The sequence below is a fragment of the Lucilia sericata genome, unplaced genomic scaffold (assembly GCF_015586225.1).
Source record: "Lucilia sericata isolate MDLA Ls3-8-SP2 unplaced genomic scaffold, ASM1558622v1 Contig000460F_arrow, whole genome shotgun sequence".
In the NCBI taxonomy this organism is placed as follows: domain Eukaryota; kingdom Metazoa; phylum Arthropoda; class Insecta; order Diptera; family Calliphoridae; genus Lucilia; species Lucilia sericata.
In genome coordinates this window covers 261,589-287,767 of record NW_023994475.1, presented here as the reverse complement: position 1 = coordinate 287,767, position 26,179 = coordinate 261,589, and the positions used below count along the sequence as shown (strand labels likewise).

The 26,179-nt window shown below is 28.7% G+C and overlaps 1 protein-coding gene across 2 annotated transcripts in view; it reads right to left on the bottom strand.

Annotated features, from left to right (window-relative positions):
- LOC119605136 (ankyrin repeat and BTB/POZ domain-containing protein 2) overlaps positions 1-26,179 on the bottom strand; it is a 42,610-nt gene that overhangs the window by 11,778 nt on the left and 4,653 nt on the right. For both annotated transcript variants that reach the window (XM_037958099.1, XM_037958100.1), the window contains exon 2: positions 9,156-9,759. In XM_037958099.1, coding sequence (XP_037814027.1) covers positions 9,156-9,733 — 578 coding nt within the window. In that variant the 5' untranslated portion in view covers positions 9,734-9,759. The remainder of the gene's footprint in view (positions 1-9,155; positions 9,760-26,179) is intronic.

Here is a 26,179-nt window from a genome sequence, read left to right as displayed (position 1 = left end):
CTTAAGTAACAAACGCGAGAAATATAAGAAACCTAAAAATTGAAAAAAATTAAACTAGACTTTAGACTAGACAATAGACTAGACAACAGACCAAACTATAGACTAGACCATAGAGTAGACTATAGAGTAGACTATAGCCTAGACTATAGACTAGACTATAGACTAGACTATAGACTAGACTATAGACTAGACTATAGACTAGACTATAGACTAGACTATAGACTAGACTATAGACTAGACTAGAGACTAGACTAAAGACTAGACTATAGACTAGACTAGACTATAGACTAGACAATAGACTAGACTATAGACTAGACTATAGACTAGACTATAGACTAGACTAGACTAGACTATAGACTAGACTATAGACTAGACTAGACTATAGACTAGACTATAGACTAGACTATAGACTAGACTAGACTATAGACAAGACTATAGACTAGACTATAGACTAGACTATAGACTAGACTATAGACTAGACTATAGACTAGACTATAGACTAGACTATAGACTAGACTATAGACTAGACTATAGACTAGACTATAGCCTAGACTATAGACTAGACTATAGACTAGACTATAGCCTAGACTATAGACTAGACTATAGGCTAGACTATAGACTAGACTATAGACTAGACTATAGGCTAGACTAGACTATAGACTAGACTATAGACTAGACTATAGACTAGACTACAGACTAGACTATAGACTAGACTATAGACTAGACTACAGACTAGACTATAGACTAGACTATAGACTAGACTAGAACCTTCTCTGGAACTATCTCCGAAAGATAATGTTTAATCACCTAACTAATTTTTCATCGAAATTAAGTACACAGTACAAAAGACTTAAGTAACATACGCGCGAAATATAAGAAACCTAATAATTGAAAAAATTAAACTAGACATAGACTAGACTATAGACTAGACTATAACTAGACTAGACCTATAGACTAGACTAGAGCTAGACTATAGACTAGACTATAGACTATACTATAGACTAGAAACTATAGACTAGACTATAGAACTAGACTCTAGACCTAGACTATAGACTAGACTATAGACTAGACTATAGAACTAGACTATAGACTAGACTATAGACTAAGACTATAGACTAGACCTATAGAACTAGACTATAGACTAGACTTAGACAGACTATAGACTAACTATAGACTAGACTATAGACGAGCTTAGACTAACTATGACTAGACTATAGACCTAGACTATAGACTAGACCTAGAGACTAGAACTATAGACTAGACTATAGACTAGACATACTACTATAGACTAGACTATAGACTAGACTATAGACTAGACTATAGACTAGACTATAGACTAGACTATAGACTAGACTATAGACTAGACTATAGACTAGACTATAGACTAGACTATAGACTATAGACTAGACTATAGACTAGACTATAGACTAGACTATAGACTAGACTATAGACTAGACTATAGACTAGACTATAGACTAGACTATAGACTAGACTATAGACTAGACTATAGACTAGACTATAGACTAGACTATAGACTAGACTGTAGACTAGACTATAGACTATAGACTAGACTATAGACTAGACTATAGACTAGACTATAGACTAGACTATAGACTAGACTAGACTATAGACTAGACTATAGACTAGACTATAGACTAGACTATAGACTAGACTATAGACTAGACTATAGACTAGACTATAGACTAGACTATAGACTAGACTATAGACTAGACTATAGACTAGACTATAGACTAGACTATAGACTAGACTATAGACTAGACTATAGACTAGACTATAGACTAGACTATAGACTAGACTATAGACTAGACTGTAGACTAGACTATAGACTATAGACTAGACTATAGACTAGACTATAGACTAGACTATAGACTAGACTATAGACTAGACTATAGACTAGACTATAGACTAGACTATAGACTAGACTAGACTATAGACTAGACTATAGGCTAGACTATAGACTAGACTATAGACTAGACTATAGACTAGACTATAGACTAGACTATAGACTAGACTATAGACTAGACTATAGACTAGACTATAGACTAGACTATAGACTAGACTATAGACTAGACTATAGACTAGACTATAGACTAGACTATAGACTAGACTATAAACTAGACTATAGACTAGACTATAGACTAGACTAGACTATAGACTAGACTATAGACTAGACTATAGACTAGACTATAGACTAGACTATAGACTAGACTATAGACTAGACTATAGACTAGACTATAGACTAGACTATAGACTAGACTATATAGAGCTAGACTATAGACTAGACGATAGACTAGACTATAGACTAGACTAGATAGACGATAGACTATAGACTAGACTATAGACTCGACTATAGACTAGACTATAGACTAAGACTATAGAACTAGACTATAGACTAGACTATAGACTAGACGATAGTACTAGACTATAGACTAGACTATAGACTAGACTATAGACATAGACTGACTAATAGACTAGACTATAAAGACTAGACTATAAGCTAGACTATAGCAGACATAGACTATACTTAGACTAGACTGTAGACTAGAACTATAGACTATAGACTAGACCTATAGACCTAGACGATAGAACTAGACTATAGACTAGACTATAGACTAGACGATAGACCTAGACTATAGACTAGACTATAGACTAGACTATAGACTAGACTATAGACCTAGACTTAGACTAGACTATAAACTAGACTATAGACTATATTTTTCAAACTAATTTTTATGATCTCGACATGAAAACGAAATTTTATCGGTAACAGTATTTAAATAATTTATTTTTTTAAGGTTATAGAAAGGAAAACTATTTGACTTTTTTATATTTAAGCAAGTTGCCAAATCTATAACTATCTAAACTGAAGGAGATCTAATTTTGGAGACAGTAACATGAGTACAAACTAAATTTTTTTCAGGCCAACATTCAGTATTTAATGTCATTTGTACATTTATCGCTTTCTGCATACATCATACGCAAGTATTTATTACTTATGTGGATTTTTTCTACAAACATTTGTTAAATTTAAATTGATTTGTTGTTACTATTAACAAAATATCCCTCTAGGCTATACTGAACTTAAATGACAAGCGTATGGAAAAAAGCGTGAAATAAGCGCATTAAATTAATTTAATCTGATCGAAGAAAAAAAGGCAAAACATACAAACTACAAAAATTCAACAATAGTCTAAAAAACAATGCACTACACAAAGTTCAGGTTGAAATTTTACAATATGTTATGCAGAAAACAAACATGAGAGAAAAACGCTAAATATAACAACATGTAATTGAAATTTTAGCTACCTTAAAATTTGAAGAAAAAAACTGCAAAAAAATACAACATTAACAATAGAGTATTTAAACATACTCACATTATATGAATTTTGTAGACAAAAAACGTAAGAAAAAAATTAACTCCCACACTTTCTCGCTTTGATTAACAATAATGTAATGAAACAAAAATTCAAGTACAAGAAAGACATGGAAACTTTTTGCTAGAAAAGAGGGAACAAAACTAATGAATCTAAAAATATATACCGAAAAAGATAAAGTCCAAAATATATCTGTTTTATATAGATTTCAATTTAGAAAAAAAAATATTTAACAACCTAATAAAAATTGGCCACAAGTCAATGTGGCTCATGAAACAAATCGTTAAATTGAAAAAATAACCACTAATGCGTGTTGTGGTCGATTTGAAAAAAATATATATAAAAATCCATTGAAAGTTTTGATGCTTTTTTTTTAAATTTTGAACTTATACAATAGCTCGCAAACACACAAGTGAACTTTTACATCTACGTATAAAAAATACTTATACATATACATACTTATCTAAGTGTAAGTAAGTGTGATTATTATTTTTACTTAAAAGATTTCATTCATGTTTTAGTTGTTGTATTTCATACATACTCTTTTAAGTTTATAGTATTTTAGTTTTGCGTTATTTTTAATTTTTTTGTTTCACTTGTGTTCATACACGTACGACAATTGCCAACTTGACAATTACATTCAATTCTCACACTTTGACATGAAGATAATAATAATAATGACTGTGAAGATAAAGTTTATAAATTATTTAAAAATACTTTTAACTATTTTTTGTTTATTAAAACAAACGAAGAAAAATAAAAAGAAGTTTATTGGCCTTATCATTAAAAAAAGACGTTTTTTTAAATTTAACCCTTTTGTCGAAGAAATCACTTTCATTGAGATATTAGATTAAGTAACAATTGTTAAAAAAACTACTACAGGCTGTACTATAGGCTATAAACTACACTATAAGCAAGACTATAGGCTTGACTATAGACTAGACTATAGACTAGACTATGACTAGACTATAGACTAGACTAGACTATAGACTAGACTATAGACTAGACTAGACTATAGATAGACTATAGACTAGACTATAGACTAGACTATAGACTAGACTATAGACTAGACTATAGACTAGACTATAGACTAGACTATAGACTGACTAGACTAGACTTAGACTAGACTATAGACTAGACTAGAGACTAGACTGAAAAGACTATAGACTAGACTAGACTAGGACTATAGCCTAGATCATAGACCTAGACTAGACTAGACTATAGACTAGACTATAGACTAGACTATAGACTGACTATAGACTAGACTATAGCACTAGGACTATAGACTAGACTATAGACTCGCTATGACTAAAGGACTAGACTATAGACTAGACTATAGACTAGACTATAGACTAGACTATCAGACTATAGACTAGACTATAGACTAGACTATAGACTAGACTATAGACTAGACTATAGACTAGACTATAGACTAGACTATAGACTAGACTATAGACTAGACTATAGACTAGACTATAGACTAGACTATAGACTAGACTATAGACTAGACTATAGACTAGACTATAGACTAGACTATAGACTAGACTATAGACTAGACTATAGACTAGACTATAGACTAGACTATAGACTAGACTATAGACTAGACTATAGACTAGACTATAGACTAGACTATAGACTAGACTATAGACTAGACTATAGACTAGACTATAGACTAGACTATAGACTAGACTATAGACTAGACTATAGACTAGACTATAGACTAGACTATAGACTAGACTATAGACTAGACTATAGACTAGACTATAGACTAGACTATAGACTAGACGACTAGACTATAGACTAGACTATAGACTAGACTATAGACTAGACTATAGACTAGACTATAGACTAGACTATAGACTAGACTATAGACTAGACTATAGACTAGACTATAGACTAGACTATAGACTAGACTATAGACTAGACTATAGACTAGACTATAGACTAGACTATAGACTAGACTATAGACTAGACTATAGACTAGACTATAGACTAGACTATAGACTAGACTATAGACTAGACTATAGACTAGACTATAGACTAGACTATAGACTAGACTATAGACTAGACTATAGACTAGACTATAGACTAGACTATAGACTAGACTATAGACTAGACTATAGACTAGACTATAGACTAGACTATAGACTAGACTATAGACTAGACTATAGACTAGACTATAGACTAGGACTATAGACTAGACTATAGACTAGACTATAGACTAGACTATAGACTAGACTATAGACTAGACTATAGACTAGACTATAGACTAGACTATAGACTAGACTATAGACTAGACTATAGACTAGACTAGACTAGACTATAGACTAGACTAGACTAGACTAGACTATAGACTAGACTATAGACTTCTAGACTCGACTAGAATATAGACTAGACTATAGTTAAGATTAGAAGGATTGAAAATCAATCTCTCATAGAGTATGTCCGACAAGACATACTAGAACTTGTTAACTGAAGTTTTCCCGAAATAGTTTATAAATGGTTAAAAGGTGAAATTTACAATCGAATAAATACAAAAAAAATAGTTAAGAATTAGATAAAGTAAGTATTTATTATCTTTTTTGGGCCTCCTTTATAAAATTATATTTTTTTAAATTTTATTACTTTAGAAAGTGAAGACCTTCATGCAGTTATTAGAGGGTTAAGAGTGATTAATATATAAATTAAATCTATGTTCGCATATACATAATTATTATAATAGCCAATTATATACTTTATGATAAATTAGAAAAACTACTGGTAATCAAAAAAGTTGACATTTTTGGAATGAAACTTTTTTAACCATAACATTTTTTATTTTAGACTTTTAACAACAAATTAGATTTCCACTTCCATAATACATAAAAAAGAACATACATATACGAACATACATATGAAAGTGTTTTATACTAGATTTTGAAAACAATTTAATAAAGCTACTGCAAAAAGGAATTTTGATCGCTCGATAATAGATCTTGTAAAGGAAAAGTCGAAACTACAATTCCAAATTAAAGATTTTTTAACGAAAATCCAACTGCATATAAAAGAATTTAAATATAGATCTAGATTAATAGCAAATATTTTTGAAATATTTTTATTAAATGAACCAAACTTCAATTCTAGTTTATTTTGAATAAATGTTCATTTGCATATTTTTGTAAACCAAATCTTTGCATGTATTTGTAGTTTAATATTTTTTCATGTTTTTCAAAAAAAAATTGTCACACTTTAAGGGTAAGAGGAGGCGTTATTGCATTTTGTAAGAATATAAAAAACATACATAATAATAAACATATATGTATGTATGTATGTTAGTAAGTATGTAGTATGCATCGATATTTGAATTTAAGCCTTAAAAGTGCAGGTGTTGTATAGATATACCACAATCTAAAATAACACACCAACAAATACAACATAACAATAACACACAAAAAAAATCTAACAAAAAATTATTGAACAATGAACAATAGCAAACCTAATCAAAAAGCAATAAATATGTATTTTTTATTTTTTAATTTTCAACCAAAAGCAGCAATTGTTATTAAAGTGTTTGCTCTACATTGGGTTTTTTTTGAGTTTTTTATGTAAAGCTCATAAACAAAGCCTTAAAATAGAAAAGCCATTAGACAACAATTGTAATTCTACAAATAAATAAATCTATTACATATAGTATTTGTATGTATAAATTACATATGTTTGAAAATTGTTTGATGTTTGGTTACATAAGATGTAAAGTATGGACATGTTAAGAGATATATTGGTATACAAATAAATTTACTTAGGTTTATGAGCGAGTGTTTGCTGTAAGTGTAATATAATCTTAAAACAAAAGACTTAAGAAACAAACCTAACAATCTTATGGTCAGTTATGTGTAAATGTACTAGTTATTTTGTTGTTGTTGTTTGTTTGTACGTTTCTATACCTATGACTTTTTCTTAACAATTATTCTTTTTTTAGCATAAATAAATATTTTTTCATTTTTCACAGTTTGACCTTTAACTGTTACATTTAAGTTTCTCTTTGAGTTGTAGCTATTTTTTTTTTCTCCATCCATACTAAATTTTCAGTCGACCATTTTTCACAATGACACATATTTAAACGTTAGATTTTTGTGTACGCTAAACAAATTATGCTTAACTTAATCATCATACATCATCATGGAAATACTTAAACATACATGTATTACTATCTGGCATAAGTATAATGTTAAAGTCTTGTATCATAATTTTATGTTTTATAAAAAAAAAACTAAGACTCAAACAATAGTTTTTGCTGAAGTCTAAAAAACACTTGTGCTTATAAAAAAATATACTCTCAGCTGCTGAATGTATTCGCATAAATAAACAAACACATTTTTCCATATTTCACTACAGTCATAATATCAATTTTCACATATTTACCTTGACCAAATTGTGTTTTTCGTATTGTTGTTGTTGTGCTTTTCAAATAACAAAAACAACAACAACTGAGAAACAAAAACTTTTAAGAAAATCTTACCGTAAAATTTGTTTAACTGTATACTATTTATCTTTTTGTGCTACTATTCTAAATTGAAATTGTTTTCTAACAATAACAACAACAGCAAAAAACACTTAAACACACACATCAAAAGCATTTGATAACAATGACCAGGTATGAAATCATTTTGCTGTGACTTCTGTGTGTTTGTAAACTTCTTTACATCCGATAACCCACAGATAAAGAGCCAAATAATAATATTTTCACTTAAAACTTTAATAATTTACCACATGAATAAATTGTTTTTAACTTTTAGAACGTAATGAAATTTAAGAAAGTTTAATAAAGATTTTCGTTAATTTTGTTTGTTGGTTTATTTATTTTCTTTAGTTTTAGTTTAAATGCAAATTCATTATTAGCATGTTCTCAATTTAATGCTCTGTTGGCCACTTTTTAAGCCAACTATCTAATTACTATAAATAAATGGAAATTTTCTTAGTAATTAAAAAAACAATAGAAAATATATGCAATCAAGAGACACATAAATTTTTAGTATTAATAAAATTTAATAAAATAAATCAAGTTGTCTTCAGTTAATTAGTTAAGTTTATTAAAATGTCTCTCATTATGTTCATTAATTGCTTTTTTGTTTAAAAGCTAACTTTTAAATAAATTCTTATTGAAACTATGAATGATGTTAAAATTTTAGGTGGCATCTTTACTCATTTTTTACATTTTAATAATTTCGCCTTAAGTTATGCTTTAAATTTTACAAAATATGTATGCAATTTAAACATTTTGATTGCCTGTTTTTGAGATATTTAATAAGTAGAGGAGTGATGTTCATTGGTTTATAATGAGGCTGCCAGATTAAACGTTTTAATGCTATTTGAATGAGTTTTGGTCCAAAATACCCAAATCATGTTTTATCAATGTTTACTTTAAAATTTACGATTTTTAATATAATTTCTTTTACTACGTAAAAATGACACATGGCTGGACTAAAACAGAACTAGAACTTTAAAACTTACGATTTTTAATATAATTTCGTTTTCTACGTAAAAATTACACATGGCTGGACTAGAACTGAACTAGAACTGAACTAGAACTGAACTAGAACTGAACTAGAACTGAACTAGAACTGAACTAGAACTGAACTAGAGCTTTTTGTATCTTACTTTATCTAATTATAAACAGATCAAACTGGTAGTCCACGGAACTATATTATATTTCAATCTACCCTACTGTGCAATATTATTTATTTTGTTTTCTGTACATAAATGTAAGATATTTTTACTTACCTTCTTGGCTTTGGTCTTACTATCTCATGATTGGCATTTGTTATACATAAAGGACTTAAGGCACCAGCTAAATGCTCTACACCAAGACCTGGATCCCAACTATGGCGACCAGGCATATTTGAATTTGGTATGTTGCTTTGATTGTTTGATCGACTACCGGTCACTTGTTGACGTGCAGTACTACCAACACAACCACTACCGCTGTTACTTGAAGAGTTTACATTTGATTTAATAACTGCAATACTATTGTTGACAGCTATACTGTTGTTGTTGTTGGTATTACTGTTGCTACTGCTATTGTTGGTGATTGTGGTTCTTGCGGCAGGTAATGGCACTTGTAGGTTTTTCGAGGGATAATTATTGCTGTTGACCACATTTGTCGTTTGCATGGAATTTGTGGTATGAACTTTGGTTGTTAGGTTATTGCTATTGTTAACACTACTACTGCTACCACTGGCGGTGGCACTACTACAGGCACTATTGCTATTATTGCTTAATGCTGTAGTTGTGGACGAGACTTTGGCTCTTACCGTGCCCTGTTGTGTAGCAGGGGAACTTAGCGATTGATTGAGCACCATTTAGAAAACAACATTGGTCCATTCAGCTAAAAAAATATAAAAAGAAAACTATATTTAATTTGAGGTCAAATTAAGTATTGTTATATAGCTAAACATAACATAAAACCATATTTTTATTAACATAAGATCTTAAAAATAAAATTAGTTTATTTAACGGTCTTTAACACATTATAATAATAACATACATTTGTATAAACATACAAATTTAGTTTTGAATACAATTTAAATAATTCATTCGTTGTGTTTTCATTCCCCGGTATTGTTGAATGAATTAGACTGTCATAGATATTGTTTGTATTGTAATTAATGGGCATTCTGGTTTTCTAAAAACAGAATCTTGATAAAAAAAGATCTATATTGTGAAAAACAGAAACTCGTTTAAAAAAATCTTTAACAAATATTCGAAAGTGTACATTTAAGTGGTTGTATTGTGGTAGTTAAACAAAAGACTTAAGCAAGCAACTTGTGTTCACACAAAAATATTGACGGAATTTCCTTTATGCTGCCATAAACTATACAAATTTATAACAAATTCCTATTTACGAAGTTTACAACTTGTAAACGAATGCCGAGTACGCATTATTACTAATATCTAGCAAAAGCAACAAATTAAATGACATTCTACTAACAATTATAGCAGCCACTACTCAAGCAACAAACAGCAGTGACTCAACATAATTAACGCTTTTTATACAAGCTGCAATGACTTAACACAAGCGAGTTAGCTGAAGACAATCTGAGCTGGCTGCCAATAGACATCCTCCAACGACAAACGTCGACACAATGCATGATCGTCAATTGGCATTTGTTGTTTAAAACCTTATAAAATATGAAATAAACTTCAACACAAGTTGTCTGGACATATTTGAAAATTGTTCATAAAAAATGCCAACAATAATAATAACAAAAAAATTAACTACAGACTTTTAAGCCGACAGAATAGTCATGAGATATTTGAAATATTGTACATTCTACTAGTTAACAGGCATTTATACACAGAGAAAAAATACGATTGGATTTGGGAACAAAAAAAAAAAAAAAACATAATAAGTTTGCCACAAGTAATAACATGATTACACTGAACATAACATAGTAGATTTTTTAATATTAAAATGATACCTTGGCATTTTATTTTTCTTTAAGTGTATTAAATCTTAAGAAAATGTAACATTCTATTTTTTAATTTCTTGAAGCAAAAAAAAAAAAAAAAAACACAACAACACATTGAGAGACAGTTTGTTGTATTAACGACTTGTTGTAGGCGCCTTAAATTACAACACATCACATAGCATACGTTGCAATGTTCTTGATTATTTAAGTTGCACAATATAAGTAGAAAAGAAAATATTTTAAATTGACCACATTTATAGGCCTTCAGTCTTACATTCTTAGCAAAAACAACTAAAACTTAAAAATTAACAAAGAAATTAAACTTGATTTGAAATTTCAGTTTTATTGCCAAAATCCATAAAAATTCTAATTTGTAATTATTGTCTTAATTTCATCCTGTAGCTGTATACACAGTTTATGACGCTTAATATAAATTATAGCTGAAAGCTAGAAACATTAACAGGAAGTTGAGCAGGAATTTAAAAGGCGTTGTTTGTCAGTCAAAAAAATATTTTATTGCCACAACTTAGTCACAATATATGCTGCTGCTGCATATAAAAGCTAAACCAAACTATGATTTATAGCAGCAAGTAAATTTTCCCGTCTAACTCTATTTATTTATTTCCTCCTATATTTATAAAGTATAGAAAAACGCACTCACACATTAACTTGCAACATAAATCATCATAGAAAAAATGTAAAACGAGTAGCTGGTATTTATCACAACACTTTTTTCAAAACAATTTTCTTTTAAAGCCAGAAAAAAATTGTGATGAGTTTTCTTTTGAACAACAAAAAAAAAGCATTTAATTCAATTACTTTAATATCGTAAGAGGCATTTTAAACTGACCAGCCATCCAACTAACTTATCAGTAGCACAATTAATAAATATATTCGATCTGTTAAAACAGCAGGAGGTAACTATCAAGATTTTTTGTTAGTGACTCATGGCTTTTACAGTATATAAATTATATAACAATATATTTTATTAAATCTTTAGAACAGGTAACATGAAAGTATCTAAAGAATGATATACAGAGACACACGCATAAAGGTGTTTCTAAAAACTAATTTAGGCCAAAAATAAACTTTGAATTAATTCATGATTTTTTTCAATAACAAGTTTTTATGATTTTAGAAAAGTGTTTAAACATACGAAGCCTGTGTGAATAGTATAGAAGAGTGATATATTTCGTTTTGTAGAATAATTTAAAAAATTATATTTTTGGTTCAAAGAAGTTTTTTGTAAAAAAGCTTTCATGGGTACAAGCTTTTTTGTCGAAAAAAAACTTTTTTTAAAACATCTTAAAAAGTGTTTTGGAAAAAAACCTTTTTTAAGAAAGAAGCTTTTTGAAAAATTACTTGAAGAACTAACTTTTCTTTCTAAGACAGCTTTTATTTTGGATAATAGCTTATATTTTAGATATCCTTGTTTATTTTAGGAAAAGTTTTTTTAACATTGTAACTTGTACTGGAAAAAGCTTTTACAGGAAAAAGCTTTTCTCTAAAAAGCTTATTTTAAGAAAAATACTCTTGCAAAATAAATTAAAAAAGCTGTTTTTCCTATTTTTTCTTTAAAAAGATTATTTCAGATAAAAGCTATTTAAAACAAGATAAAAGCTTATATTTTAAATATGCTTGTTTGTTTTCGGAAAAGTTTTTTAAACATTTTAACTTGTCTGGAAAAAGCTTTTACAGGAAAAAGCTTTTCTGTAAAAAGCTTATTTTAAGAAAAAATACTTTTGCAAAATAAATTTAAAAAAAGCTGTTTTTTATATTTTTTCTGTAAAAAGATAAAAGCATAGTTAAGCAAGATTTTTGTGAAAAAAAAATCTTGAAAACTTTTCTTCCAACAAAACATACTGAATGAAAAACTTCTCTATTTTGCAATAAAAGCTTTTCTTAACACCCTCGCATAAAAAAATTTTATAACTTTTAATAATTTCTAAGATTTTTATACCTTTATATGTGTTTGCACCCACAAATTACATTAATGAGAGATTAGAAAAATGTTAGATCATAAATATTACCACCTGTTGTTGTGTGATTTCATTAGAAATTCAAGTTTATTTGATTACACGTTCTGTTTTGTTCTTTTTTGTTTTGTATTTCGATTTGCCAGTTCCACTTAAAGAACATTATGTTGTTTTTCCAACTTTTATACATTTAACAAACAAATGACATCAACATGTAAGTTAAGCTGGACTATTAAAATGCAATTAATCTTTTTACACCATTAGACTTGATTTGAGAGCTAAGCCGAGCTGAGTTGAATTGAATTGATTTGAGCTGGGTAGTGGAGTTAATGCAATAAGATTGTTGTCTTTTTGTAAACAAACACGGCCATAATTTCATGTTGTTTGACACTTAATCACTTACTAGTTGCATACATCAGCTAGACAGACCGACAGACGGTCGTAGTGGCCGACAGTTAGCTAGCAGCATTTCAAGTTGCGAATAAATAATTAGAAATAACAAACTGATGTTTGTGATTAGGTATGCAAACAAGTACACCACGATAACGATTACTAAATATATTCAAGGAAAAATTATATATCTAATGATTGTTTGTCATTTATTATTAGTTCTTTTATTAATAAATTCTACCTTAAGAAAATTTATAACAAAACTGCACAAAAATGTTGCTTACGTTTTTTTATTATTCTATATACACATGCCTGAAGTTGTCCAAAAAAGAATGAGGGTCTCTTAATTACATGCTACACTTTAAAAAAAAAATAAAAACATATTTATGTTTTAAGGAAAAACAACAACAAAAAACCACTAAAATCTTAAGAGCCCAAAAGCAGTGGCAAAAGATTTCAGTAACAAACAAAATGAGTTGCCCAAAAAACAAAAGACTTAAGAAACATGCATGATTATTTGCAGCTGTTTTTTGCAACGACAAAAAAACAAAACTCCAATTATTTGGTGAGAAATTTTTGTCCAGTTTTTTCCTGTAATGGAAAAATACGACAACAACAACTATTATAAGCAATGACCGGTTGTTAACATATAAAAATGTGTAAAAAAAAACTACAAATTCTTAAAATATTTTATAATTTCTTTGACTCCATTTTGTTTACTACTACACCAGCTAAAGCAAGACTTAACACAACTTTTAACATAAACATTTACATACATAAATATTGTTTTTTTTAGTTTTTGTTTTAATCAAATATTAAATTAGCATAAGAGGTATAAGTATAAGTAAAACCCAAAAAATTTTGATAAATGAACAAAAACAAAACATTTTACTAGGACTTTTAAACATTTAAACCAGGTCCACAGAGCAAAAAAAACAACTGGTTGTTGAACATCTCACCTCTGGGGCTAAAGACTACCATGATAATAAAATTCAAGTATAAATATATTTTAGTATAGATCTGTATGAACGTACGTCTGTACATACACATGTTTTGTTTAAGGAACACATCACTGAAGAATTTATGCTGTGGGGCATTTGATTCTAAACATGGCAAATTTTTAAAGGTTGCTCTTTTTTCTTCTTAAATAACAAACATACGGACAGGGGTAAGGTAAAAACAAGCTGAAACTCTATAATAATAGAAATAATTATGATCTAAAGTTATGAGTTTAAAGTTTTTCTTTTTTATTTATATTTGAATGTGTATGCTTCTATGAGGGTTTGTATTTGTGGTAAATTTGAGCAGAAAATATTGTATTACTTTTATAATGTTACCATTTGATTAATGGTAGTTTGTTTAAAATTGTATAATGTAAAGCCAATTTGTAACGTTTTGATTTACACATGTTTGTTTTAGCTGAAAACAAATTGTTTTATTATATTTTCAAATGAACAGCGTAAAAATGTTTTCATTTTAAAATGGATTAAATGGTAAAAATACCAAAATTAAAGAACAGCTCAGGTTTAAATTCAAATTTAATTAAATTAACTTAGTCTACAGTATATAGTCAAGATTATTCTATAGTCAAGTCTAGTGTATAGTCAAGTCTAGTGTATAGTTAAGTCTAGTCTATGGTCTAGTCTATAGTCTAGTCTATAGTCTAGTCTATACTCCAATCTATAGTCTAGTCTATAGTCTAGTGTATAGTCAAGTCTATAGTCTAGTATATGATCTAGTCTATGATCTAGTCTATAGTCTAGTCAATAATCTAGTCTATAGTCTGGTGTATAGTCTAGTCTATGATCTAGTCTATAGTCTATAGTCTAGTCTATAGTCTAGTCTATAGTCTAGTCTATAGTCTAGTCTAGTCTAGTCTATAGTCTAGTCTATAGTCTAGTCTATAGTCTAGTCTATAGTCTAGTCTATAGTCTAGTCTATAGTCTAGTCTATAGTCTAGTCTATAGTCTAGTCTAGTCTAGTCTATAGTCTAGTCTATAGTCTAGTCTATAGTCTAGTCTATAGTCTAGTCTATAGTCTAGTCTAGTCTAGTCTATAGTAGTCTAGTCTATAGTCTAGTCTATAGTCTAGTCTATAGTCTAGTCTATAGTCTAGTCTATAGTCTAGTCTATAGTCTAGTCTATAGTCTAGTCTATAGTCTAGTCTATAGTCTAGTCTATAGTCTAGTCTATAGTCTAGTCTATAGTCTAGTCTATAGTCTAGTCTATAGTCTAGTCTATAGTCTAGTCTATAGTCTAGTCTATAGTCTAGTCTATAGTCTAGTCTATAGTCTAGTCTATAGTCTAGTCTATAGTCTAGTCTATAGTCTAGTCTATAGTCTAGTCTATAGTCTAGTCTATAGTCTATAGTCTAGTCTATAGTCTAGTCTATAGTCTAGTCTATAGTCTAGGTCTATAGTCTAGTCTATAGTCTAGTCTATAGTCTAGTCTATAGTCTAGTCTATAGTCTAGTCTAGTCTATAGTCTAGTCTATAGTCTAGTCTATAGTCTAGTCTATAGTCTATAGTCTAGTCTATAGTCTAGTTCTAAGTCTAGTCTATAGTCTACGTCTGAGTAGTATAGTCAAGTACTATAGTCTAGTCTATAGTCTAGTCTATCGTCTAGTCTATAGTCTAGTCTATTAGTAAGTCTATAGTCTAGTCTATAGTCTAGTCTATAGTCCAGTTCATAGTCTAGTCTATAGTCTAGTCTATAGTCTAGTCTATAGTCTAGTCTTATAGTCTAGTCTATAGTCTAGGTCTATAGTCTAGTCTATAGTCTAGACTTCTATCGTCTAGTCTATAAGTCTAGTCTATAGTCTAGTCCATAGTCTTCGTCTATAGTCTAGTCTAATAGTCTAGTCTATAGTCTAGTCTATCGTCTAGTCTATAGTCTAGTCTATAGTCTAGTTCTATAGTCTAGTCTATAGTCTAAGTCCTATAGTTCTAGTCTCTAGTCTAGTCTATAGTCTAGTCAAGAATGACTCTTCCTGAAGTTCAGTGTTTTTTAACTCTTTTTTTTTGCCATTAATCAATTGTCAAATATTTAAAATTGGGAAGTCTTGTCAAAATTTCATGTTGGTGCTTTTTTAGCTAAATGTCATAACCAACTGTTACAAAAATAAAAATTAAATTATTGTTAATTTGTTTATACATTCCTACCCAATTTAATTATTATATCAATGATCATATGTCACCGCTCACAAATTTTTGTGCATCACGAAATGAGGAAAAATGATTCATTCGTCATACTGCTGTTATAAACCTTAAAATTTGCAATAATTTTGAAAAGTGCTGAACATATGTCTACCTCTTCATTTCTACAAGTAAAATAAAAGGAGGCAGAACTTAACCTTATGCCGTAAATATCACTTCTCCAACCTACGAGTATCCTGTGTAATAATAAAGTCATATTTATATGACCTTAGGACTTTTACTGAAATAATGAATAATTCCAGAAACTTTGACACACTCAAACGCAACACCATTAATTATTTTAGAATAAGAAAAATTATATGGATTAATTCAAAATTTATTTATCAAAAGTCCATTAAAATTCTATTATCTTTTTAGTCAATTTCTCAACAATAACCCTAAAACTAATTAAGCTTCTTAAGAGGCCTTAGAAAATTCTAATTTTAAAAAACCAAAAAATCTCAAATTTCAAATTAATTTCTTTATGAACATAATTAAAAGAATTCTCAGTTTTTGAATAATAGTCATATTTCATAGGCTTTTAATACAAAAGACCAAAGAATATTAATAAAACCAGATGCTAAAGTTATCGCCTAATAATGATCAGCTAACCATAAAAATTTATTTCATTTATAAATTTTATTTATATTAGTTGGTGTGTCGCTCTGCTTAGTAGGCTTAGTTTTTAATCATCACTTTAAATCTGGCGTTTCAAGCTTGTTTTGTGAACTTGTTTTATTCTAAAGTTTTTCAGTACAGATATTTTAATGATGATTAATTGCTCATTGAGTTTGTATGTGATATTGTTTATGCTAATGATTTAATATTTTCATATAAAACCAAAACAAAAAGATGAATATTGACCACTTTTTGGTCAACAACATATACGAAAATTAAGCGTTTAGTGAAAAATTTACTACATATTTAAATTTACAATACAATAACAAAACCTTAAAAACTTAAAAAAAACATAATTAAATGCTAAACTTTCCAAGCTCTTTATTATAGCACAGATATGAGTAAAAACATAATTATTTATTGGAGAAAAATTAACGGCGTTTTTAACACACCGACTTGCAAATTTATAGGCTTCTAGCTTAACGCCTTATAACCCATAAAAAAATAACTGTTTAAATATTTAAATACTATACGAATACCTACTGTGAAACCCAAGGTATTAACAGATATATAAATATTCCTTTAGGACACCAGCTGTATTTGAATTGATAGCCAACATGAATAAAAAACAAATCTAATGAAAATATTTCGCATACCAATTTTTATTTATAATCTTTGACTCTTTTTTCTGCGTTTTTTTGGTGTTTATTGAAAATATCACCTGTTGTCTTATATTTTTATGTTTTCTTTTTGGCAACATTTTTATTATTTTGGCACAGCTGGAAAGGTGAGAATTACTCTTTTTTCACAGTCTTAATGTTTTAAAGATAAAATATTTGTTATTAAACGAAATTTAACCGCACACTTCATACCGCAATACGTGAAAGGAATTTCATAAGGATTTTAGCAGCGCATTCTTAATTAAGATATTTAAACTATGGACTAGACTATAGACTATTCTATAGACTGGACTATAGACTAGACTATAGACTAGACTATAGACTAGACTATAGACTAGACTATAGACTAAACTATAGACTAGACTATAGACTAGACTATAGACTAGACTATAGACTAGACTATAGACTAGACTATAGACTAGACTATAGACTAGACTATAGACTAGACTATAGACTAGACTATAGACTAGACTATAGACTAGACTATAGACTAGACTATAGACTAGACTATAGACTAGACTATAGACTAGACTATAGACTAGACTATAGACTAGACTATAGACTAGACTATAGACTAGACTATAGACTAGACTATAGACTAGACTATAGACTAGACTATAGACTAGACTATAGACTAGACTATAGACTAGACTATAGACTAGACTATAGACTAGACTATAGACTAGAGATAGACTAGACTAGACTAGACTATAGACTAGACTATAGACTAGACTATAGACTAGACTATAGACTAGACTATAGACTAGACTATAGACTAGACTATAGACTAGACTATAGACTAGACTATAGACTAGACTATAGACTAGACTATAGACTAGACTATAGACTAGACTATAGACTAGACTATAGACTAGACTATAGACTAGACTATAGACTAGACTATAGACTAGACAGCGAAATATTTAAACTATCGACTAGACTATAGACTAGACTATAGACTAAGACTATAGACTAGACTATAGACTATAGACTATAGACTATACTAGACATATTTAAACTATCGACTAGACTATAGACTAGACTATAGACTAGACTATAGACTAGACTATAGACTAGACAGCGAAATATTTAAACTATCGACTAGACTATAGACTAGACTATAGACTAGACTATAGACTAGACTATAGACTAGATTATAGACTAGACTATAGACTAGACTATAGACTAGACTATAGACTAGACTATAGACTAGACTACAGACTAGACTATAGACTAGACTATAGACTAGACTATAGACTAGACTATAGACTAGACTACAACTAGACTATAGACTAGACTATAGACTAGACTATAGACTAGACTATAGACTAGACTATAGACTAGACTATAGACTAGACTATAGACTAGACTATAGACTAGACTATAGAATAGACTATAGACTAGACTATAGACTAGACTATAGACTAGACTATAGACTAGACTACAGACTAGACTATAGACTAGACTATAGACTAGACTATAGACTAGACTATAGACTAGACTATAGACTAGACTATAGACTAGACTATAGACTAGACTATAGACTAGACTATAGACTAGACTATAGACTAGACTATAGACTAGACTATAGACTAGACTATAGACTAGAGTATAGACTAGACTATAGACTAGACTATAGACTAGACTATAGACTAGACTATAGACTAGACTATAGACTAGACTGTAGACTAGACTAAAGACTAGACTATAGACTAGACTAAAGACTAGACTATAGACTAGACTATAGACTAGACTATAGACTAGACTATAGACTAGACTATAGACTAGACTATAGACTAGACTATAGACTAGACTATAGACTAGACTATAGACTAGACTATAGACTAGACTATATTCCAGACTATAGACTAGACTTTAGTAAAATGAAAAATTGACTCCACTTAGTATTTATTAACAAAATTTAAAATTTCTTTAAATTAAAACATTAACTCGCTTGTATGTTTAGTCATTAAAACCGAGTTGAAAAAGGTTAATTAGTTTTTGCTAAAAACCAATTAACTGAAATAAAATTTTGTTTACAGTAGCAAATTTTTGTTAAATTAATACATTCATAAGCACATAAATAAATTTGCTGTTGGAAATATTTTAAATTTATTTTGTACAAATGCTGGAATGCAATAAAAAGAAACTGAAAACCGAAAACACGGATTTACTGCCTTATGTTGTTATAAGTAGGAGCTATAACATAAAAACCACAATGTATAGTTATATATGCAATTTATAGAAATAAAGCAAAATTCCAAAGTTTTGAAATTATTTCAACTATTTTATTTCATTTTTAATGCAGTTGTTGCGGTTACTGTTGTCACAATGATATTACAATGTTCGCATGATTAAATGTTAATCGTAGCCATAAATGCAAACATGTCATTAAAAATTGCTAAACTGCATTTTTTTATATTTAAATAAACAGTTTATTAAGAGTAGTATGTTTTAAATCTATTTAATTATTTTTTTTTTGTATTAAAGTATTTGCAAACAAGTACACAAAATCGTGGGTGCCCTAGAACTAGATTTAATTGGATTATTTAAGAAAAAATTAAATGAATTTAGTTGAAATTGCTAAGTAATAATAAATAGTTAAAGTGTGTACACGGTAGCATGTTACAAAAAGATATATTTAAGTAAATTTATTATTTACATTGAAATTAACAAAAGACTTAAGACACGAACCTAATGAAACGGATATCTGATAAAACTACTTTCGCTTAAAATTTTTGCTTAAATTTTTAAAACATTTGAAATCAATATAAAGAAATTTTAAAGCCCACTTAATAAAAATTTGTTGATATTCTTACATTTATCATAATTAACTCTAACTGAGTATATAAAACATTATGATTTCACCACATGTGGCCCGCCTATTAATATGATTTCCTATAACGTTTTTTTTTTTGTAATACATTTTCCAGCCAAACAATTAAATAAAATCGATTTTAAAACCTAATAAAAAATACCACTTAAAATCTGAAAAGGTTTTTTTTAGATTAATTGTATGTTTTCTTGTTGTCTTTTATGCATCTTTTTTTATTAAGCTCATTAATAGAGCTCATGACACGAGAGACTCTGGGACAGCCAAGGGTTAGTTCAGTTATTTATCTAGACAGTTAATTTAAATTTGTATTTCTCATTAATTTACTAACATATTCAACCATAAGACGGAATCTATGTTTGATGTTTATTATTTTATACAGAAAATTTGACATATTAGTATATATTTAGCAAACTCAAATATATATAAAAACAAAACATTATTGTAGTATTATTTACATCATGTAATCAAAACCGAGCAAACAACAAATCTCCATGAATTTATCTTTAACACAAAGCAACATAAAAAAATACACATTCACTTTTTTATGGTGTTTGTTGTAGTTTTTTTGTTTCTCATTCAATTTAAGTAAAAACCAAGTAAAGTTTAAAAACTGTAAAATTGTTAATAAATTAAATATGGCTGCTTGAATGACAGCTTAAATAAACATAAACCTCAAACTCGTAAGCTTAAATTTCTTATTGTTTGTTTGTTTGTTTGTTTGGCTTGGCTGGCAGTTTGTTTACACATGTATGCAGGTAATCATGCATGATATTGAAAATAAATAATATGGAAAATTGATTAAATTTTTTTTTAAGAAAAAAAGAGAGATAATTTAAAAAATAAAACTACTGTTATTTTTTCTTAACACGAAATATAGATTTCTGATTTCTTTGTTAATAAAAAAGTGGTTTATTTTGCCATGCAACTTGGGTTAATATGAAATCAGTTTAATATATACAGATATTTTTGACATAACAGACACTTTTTCTTTTAATCATATGCTTGTAAATCAAAAGACTTAAGACAAAAACTTTTTTTAAATTTTCAGAATAATTGAATTTCAAATACTAAAGTCACGTTTTATACTTTTTTTAATTTAAATAATCTTTTCATCGTTTTGTACTAAAATGTTCACAAGTACTTATTTCAAGAAAATTATTTTTCAACATAAATCCTTAGTACTTTAAACCTATTAATAAGAATATGGGCAATTTCGTGTCAAGTGACCCAACTCAAAAAAAATCGATTTGGATGAAATTTTCACCAAGGATAGTAGGCCAGACACAAATTTTCAGCTCTATCGGTCAAAAACTGCCGGACTTAGGGGGGGGGGGGGGGGGGGGGGGGGGGGGGGGGTGTAAATGTTGGACATTTAAGTAATACAGGGTTTTATTCAAATGTATCTAACTTTTCACCTATTGGACCTAGCAAAAATTGTCCAAAGGAGTTCTGATAGCTATTTCTTCACTGTTTCCAAAAAAAAAATTATTAAAATTTTTTTTTTCAAAATTTGTCCTTTTTTTGCTCAGGGCTGTTAAGGGCTTTATAGTCGCATAATGGAATGCGAGAGGGATATCAAAAAAAATATTTTTTTACTCAAGAATAAGATTTCTTTAATCATAGTTCAATGATAGTTCTATAAGGATCTGAAAGTGAGTTTCAATCAATGTTATATAAAATGTAAAAATTGGTAAGTATTCATCTGAACTTGAGCTTCAATCGTATATTTGCTTGTATCCGAAGTTTGAGCTTGCATATAGTCGTAATTAAGCTTTAGTGGTACATCTGTATAAAGTCAAAATTAAGCTTTAGTTGATTAGTTATATATAATTCAATCAAATTCTCAATGTGAGAAGAACTGGACAAGACAATACGCTTTAAATAAAACAATCAGATGACTATGATAACTAGGACAAGATATGATACTGAAATTTAAAGTCTTAGGAAGTTGGAACAAAAAAAGTGATTCTTGTTCAAAATATTCACGTAAAATACATTAATGTTACAACCTTAAGAACATAAAAACCATTCGTTTCTAAAATATATTTTATATTAAGCACAGTTGCTTTAAATTACATATTTTGTTATTTTTATAAAGACAACCAAAGTATGTTTATAGCGTTTTTTGTGCCATAAATTTAAATTGAATGTATAATAAAAAAAATTTAAACTACCAATAAAATACTTCTGGGTTTTTGCAAGCATTTTTGCATGTACCTTTTTTTAAAAAATTAAAATGTCACTGTTAATATATTTTTACAGTATATTCTGTAAGGTATTGTTTTTTATGATGATATTCTTTTAACATCTCCACTCTGATGTTTAGACATTAAACATTTGATTTTTATATTTGACACAACAAACGAGTTTATTACCTTAAGTACTTAAGTAAGACTTTTTTTGCATAAAACTATTTAAAGTTGTTGAGTTAACAAAATTGAATTGAGAATCGTTGAGCTTTCAACATTATTTTCAATGAAACAAAAACATAAACATACCATCACTTATTTAAGTTGTATTAAAAGAAAAAGTATTTTGCTTATTCCTATATGGAATTATATGTACATGTAAAGCCATGTGCAACCCAGCAAATAATTTGTCTGGAGTTTAAATCATATATTAGTATTGTGTACTCCTATGTGCTGAATTTTCTCAACTCTCTAAGTTTCAATCGACCAACATGACGAATTCAATATTGAGCATTTAATTGGAGCAAAAAAGTTTTTAAGCAATACAATTCCCAAGCTTTACCTAGCTATTACAAAAAGTTTAGTAAATACTTTTAGAAAGTTATTGTTTAAATATTATCAAAAATTGTTTGCTGGGATATGTCTTGCTGTAATGTAGTGTTACTGCAGATATGAAATTTTGTTGTTTTTCTGTTTATATTTGTCGCTCCATACAATGTAACAATGTCTGCAATCTTCAATCAAAGAATTTTTTGGCTGTCATTTTTTATTTCCTCCACTTTATCTTTATCGAAAATAAACATATAAATGCATTACTACATACAAAAAAATATGCCCATATAAAAACATATACACATACCTACATATCTGTCACTTTTGTGTAAAAATTATTTTGCTGGGGGTTTTTTACAAGAAACGACAAACATACTTGCCAACATACAAATACACACAAACAAACCAACCAGTATCAATTTAAATCTACTAATATGCTTTGCCTCTCTACAAGTATGACCCTTCTTGCCAATAAATTATTTTCATTTACTTAAAACTCTTCTTCATTGTGTGGTGTTTTGGTGCCGTATTGATCAATTAATGTTGCATTTTGGTATAAGTATTGTATTTATGGTAGTATAAGTTGTTGTTGCTGTTGTAATTCTTATCATTTGGAAATTTCATTTCTTTTAATTGTTTTACACATATGAACGAGCAAAAGCTTAAATGAAAAAAAAAAAAGAATACTGAATACAAAAAGGGAAGAAGAAGAAGATGAAGCCTGAACAGAGAAAGTGTTTAGTTTAGTTGGTTGCAGCTTTTATGCTCGTGTATAATTTTGTAGCTGTTCATTGAAATTTTTGGAAACGTATGTCTGTCGGCATGCCTGTTTGGCTGGCCAGTTTGTCTTCCCGGTCATTTGACTTTTTGGATATAAAATAAGAAAAAAATTGGGTCAGTGTTGTCATGAAATATGTGCAGGCCTTTATTGTTTATGTTTTGATTGTTAGCAGACGCCCATTGACATTTAAATCATTATTCATATTATAGCAGTAATAATAACAAAAACAACAACTGCGAACGCAACAGCAGCAATGACAACCAAAAACCTTAAATGATTTTTAGTTTTGTTAAATGCTTTTCACCAAATTTGAAGGACTTAAATGAAATTGAATGGAATTTTTTTTAAAGGGGATTTTGTCTTAACATACATTTCAGATGACGTGATATACGTATACTTATGTATCTGTTACTTTTATTATCAGTTTATTAATTATAATTCCAAAAATATTAATGTGGGTGTAAATTAGTTTATTAGGTGAAAATCTAAATTTTGTTGTAAATATTCCAAAAGTGTTTAATTAGTTTGATTTAAAAGATTAATAATAATAAAACTAGCCTGTAGGCAGGTCTGTAAATTTTGCTATAAAATTCATATTTTTATAAAGTGTTGATTTCTTTTTATGGCATTTTTTATTTAATAAAATAAACAAACAAAATTTTGTTCAAAACAGAACTCATTTAATTTGTCTTTGTTGTTAGTAGAGTTTGTGTCTTAAGTCTTTTATTTGCTTAGGAATTTATCAAAATTTATTTCAATTCTTTAGCACTTATATAGTGAAACTTTTTTATGTAAAAAATAACACTAGTTGGTGTTGTTCTGATAACATTGTTTTATTATCAACCTAAAATTAAAATTTTTTTAATAAAAATTTCGTGTTGTGTGTGATTTTTTTTATTAATAATTTATGTGTTAAAAATTCAAGACATTGAATATTAACCTTTCTTTTGTTGTCATAGATTTAACCATTTTTAACTTAATAGTCAACCCCCTTTTAGGCATGAACATGCAAGAATATTTTCAATCAATATTGAATATTCATTAAGCTTTTTTGTTGCTGCTGTAGTAGTTGTTGTTGTTTGCTAGAAACAAAACATGCAGACATACTCGAACGTACATATTTGAAAGTAAAAGAGGAAAAAAATGAAAAGAACTGTGTGTGGTTGGTTGGCTTTAAAAGCGTAACAAAATATTCATTTCTTGTGTATAATTTGTAGGGTTTTTTACATTAAGTTAGGGTTTCTAAATTTTAACAAAATGTGAGGGGAAAAGAAAATTTCAGATTTTAAAAAAGTGAAAATACTTTTCTATATTGACCGTTGATGATATAACATATATAAAATGTATGCGGAACTTAGGTAGTATGTAATTGAAGCTAATGTTCAATCTTGGTCTGTACATAAACGAATTTAACCTTCAGTCGAAGTAAAAGTTTAAAGTTAAACTTTAATGGTAAAATTTGATCTTGACCTTCAATCGTAGGTCTACTTCTAGCCGAAGTTTAGTTTCATCATAGGACTTCGATGAATCTAAAGTATATATAAATCGAAATTTATTAAGTCTATATCAAGTAGAAATAGAGTTTCAATATTTGATCTATGTGAAGTCGAATTTGATTTTCAATTGAGCATCAATCATACGCCCTCATAGAGGCGAAATTGAGCATTAATCATATTTATGTACAAAGTCAAAATAGAGTTTCAATGGATCAGGTATACATATACAGTTGAAATTAAATCTCAATCCTATTTAGTCTCAATTGAAAGGTTTGTATGAGGTCATAGTTAAGATCTAATCATCGGTTTTATCGTTGCCGTTGCGATATGCAGCCTAATTAAATGATAGATCTGTATTTCCTTAAAGTTGAGCATGCTGAAAACTTTATCCATATTCCACAGAAACTCCTTAACTGTAAACCCTATACCAAAAAAATTGTAAGTAAGTATGTATGGTGTCATAGACAATAAGACAAAGAAGCTTTAGTGTGAACACGATTTCATGCTTTAATTTTGAACAGGTTATAAACAGTAAAGAATTTTCGATTTTTTTTTTTTTTTCATTTACATACACTCACACTCCAGCAATTCTAAGGCAAAAAATAGAAAACAAAAAAAACTATAA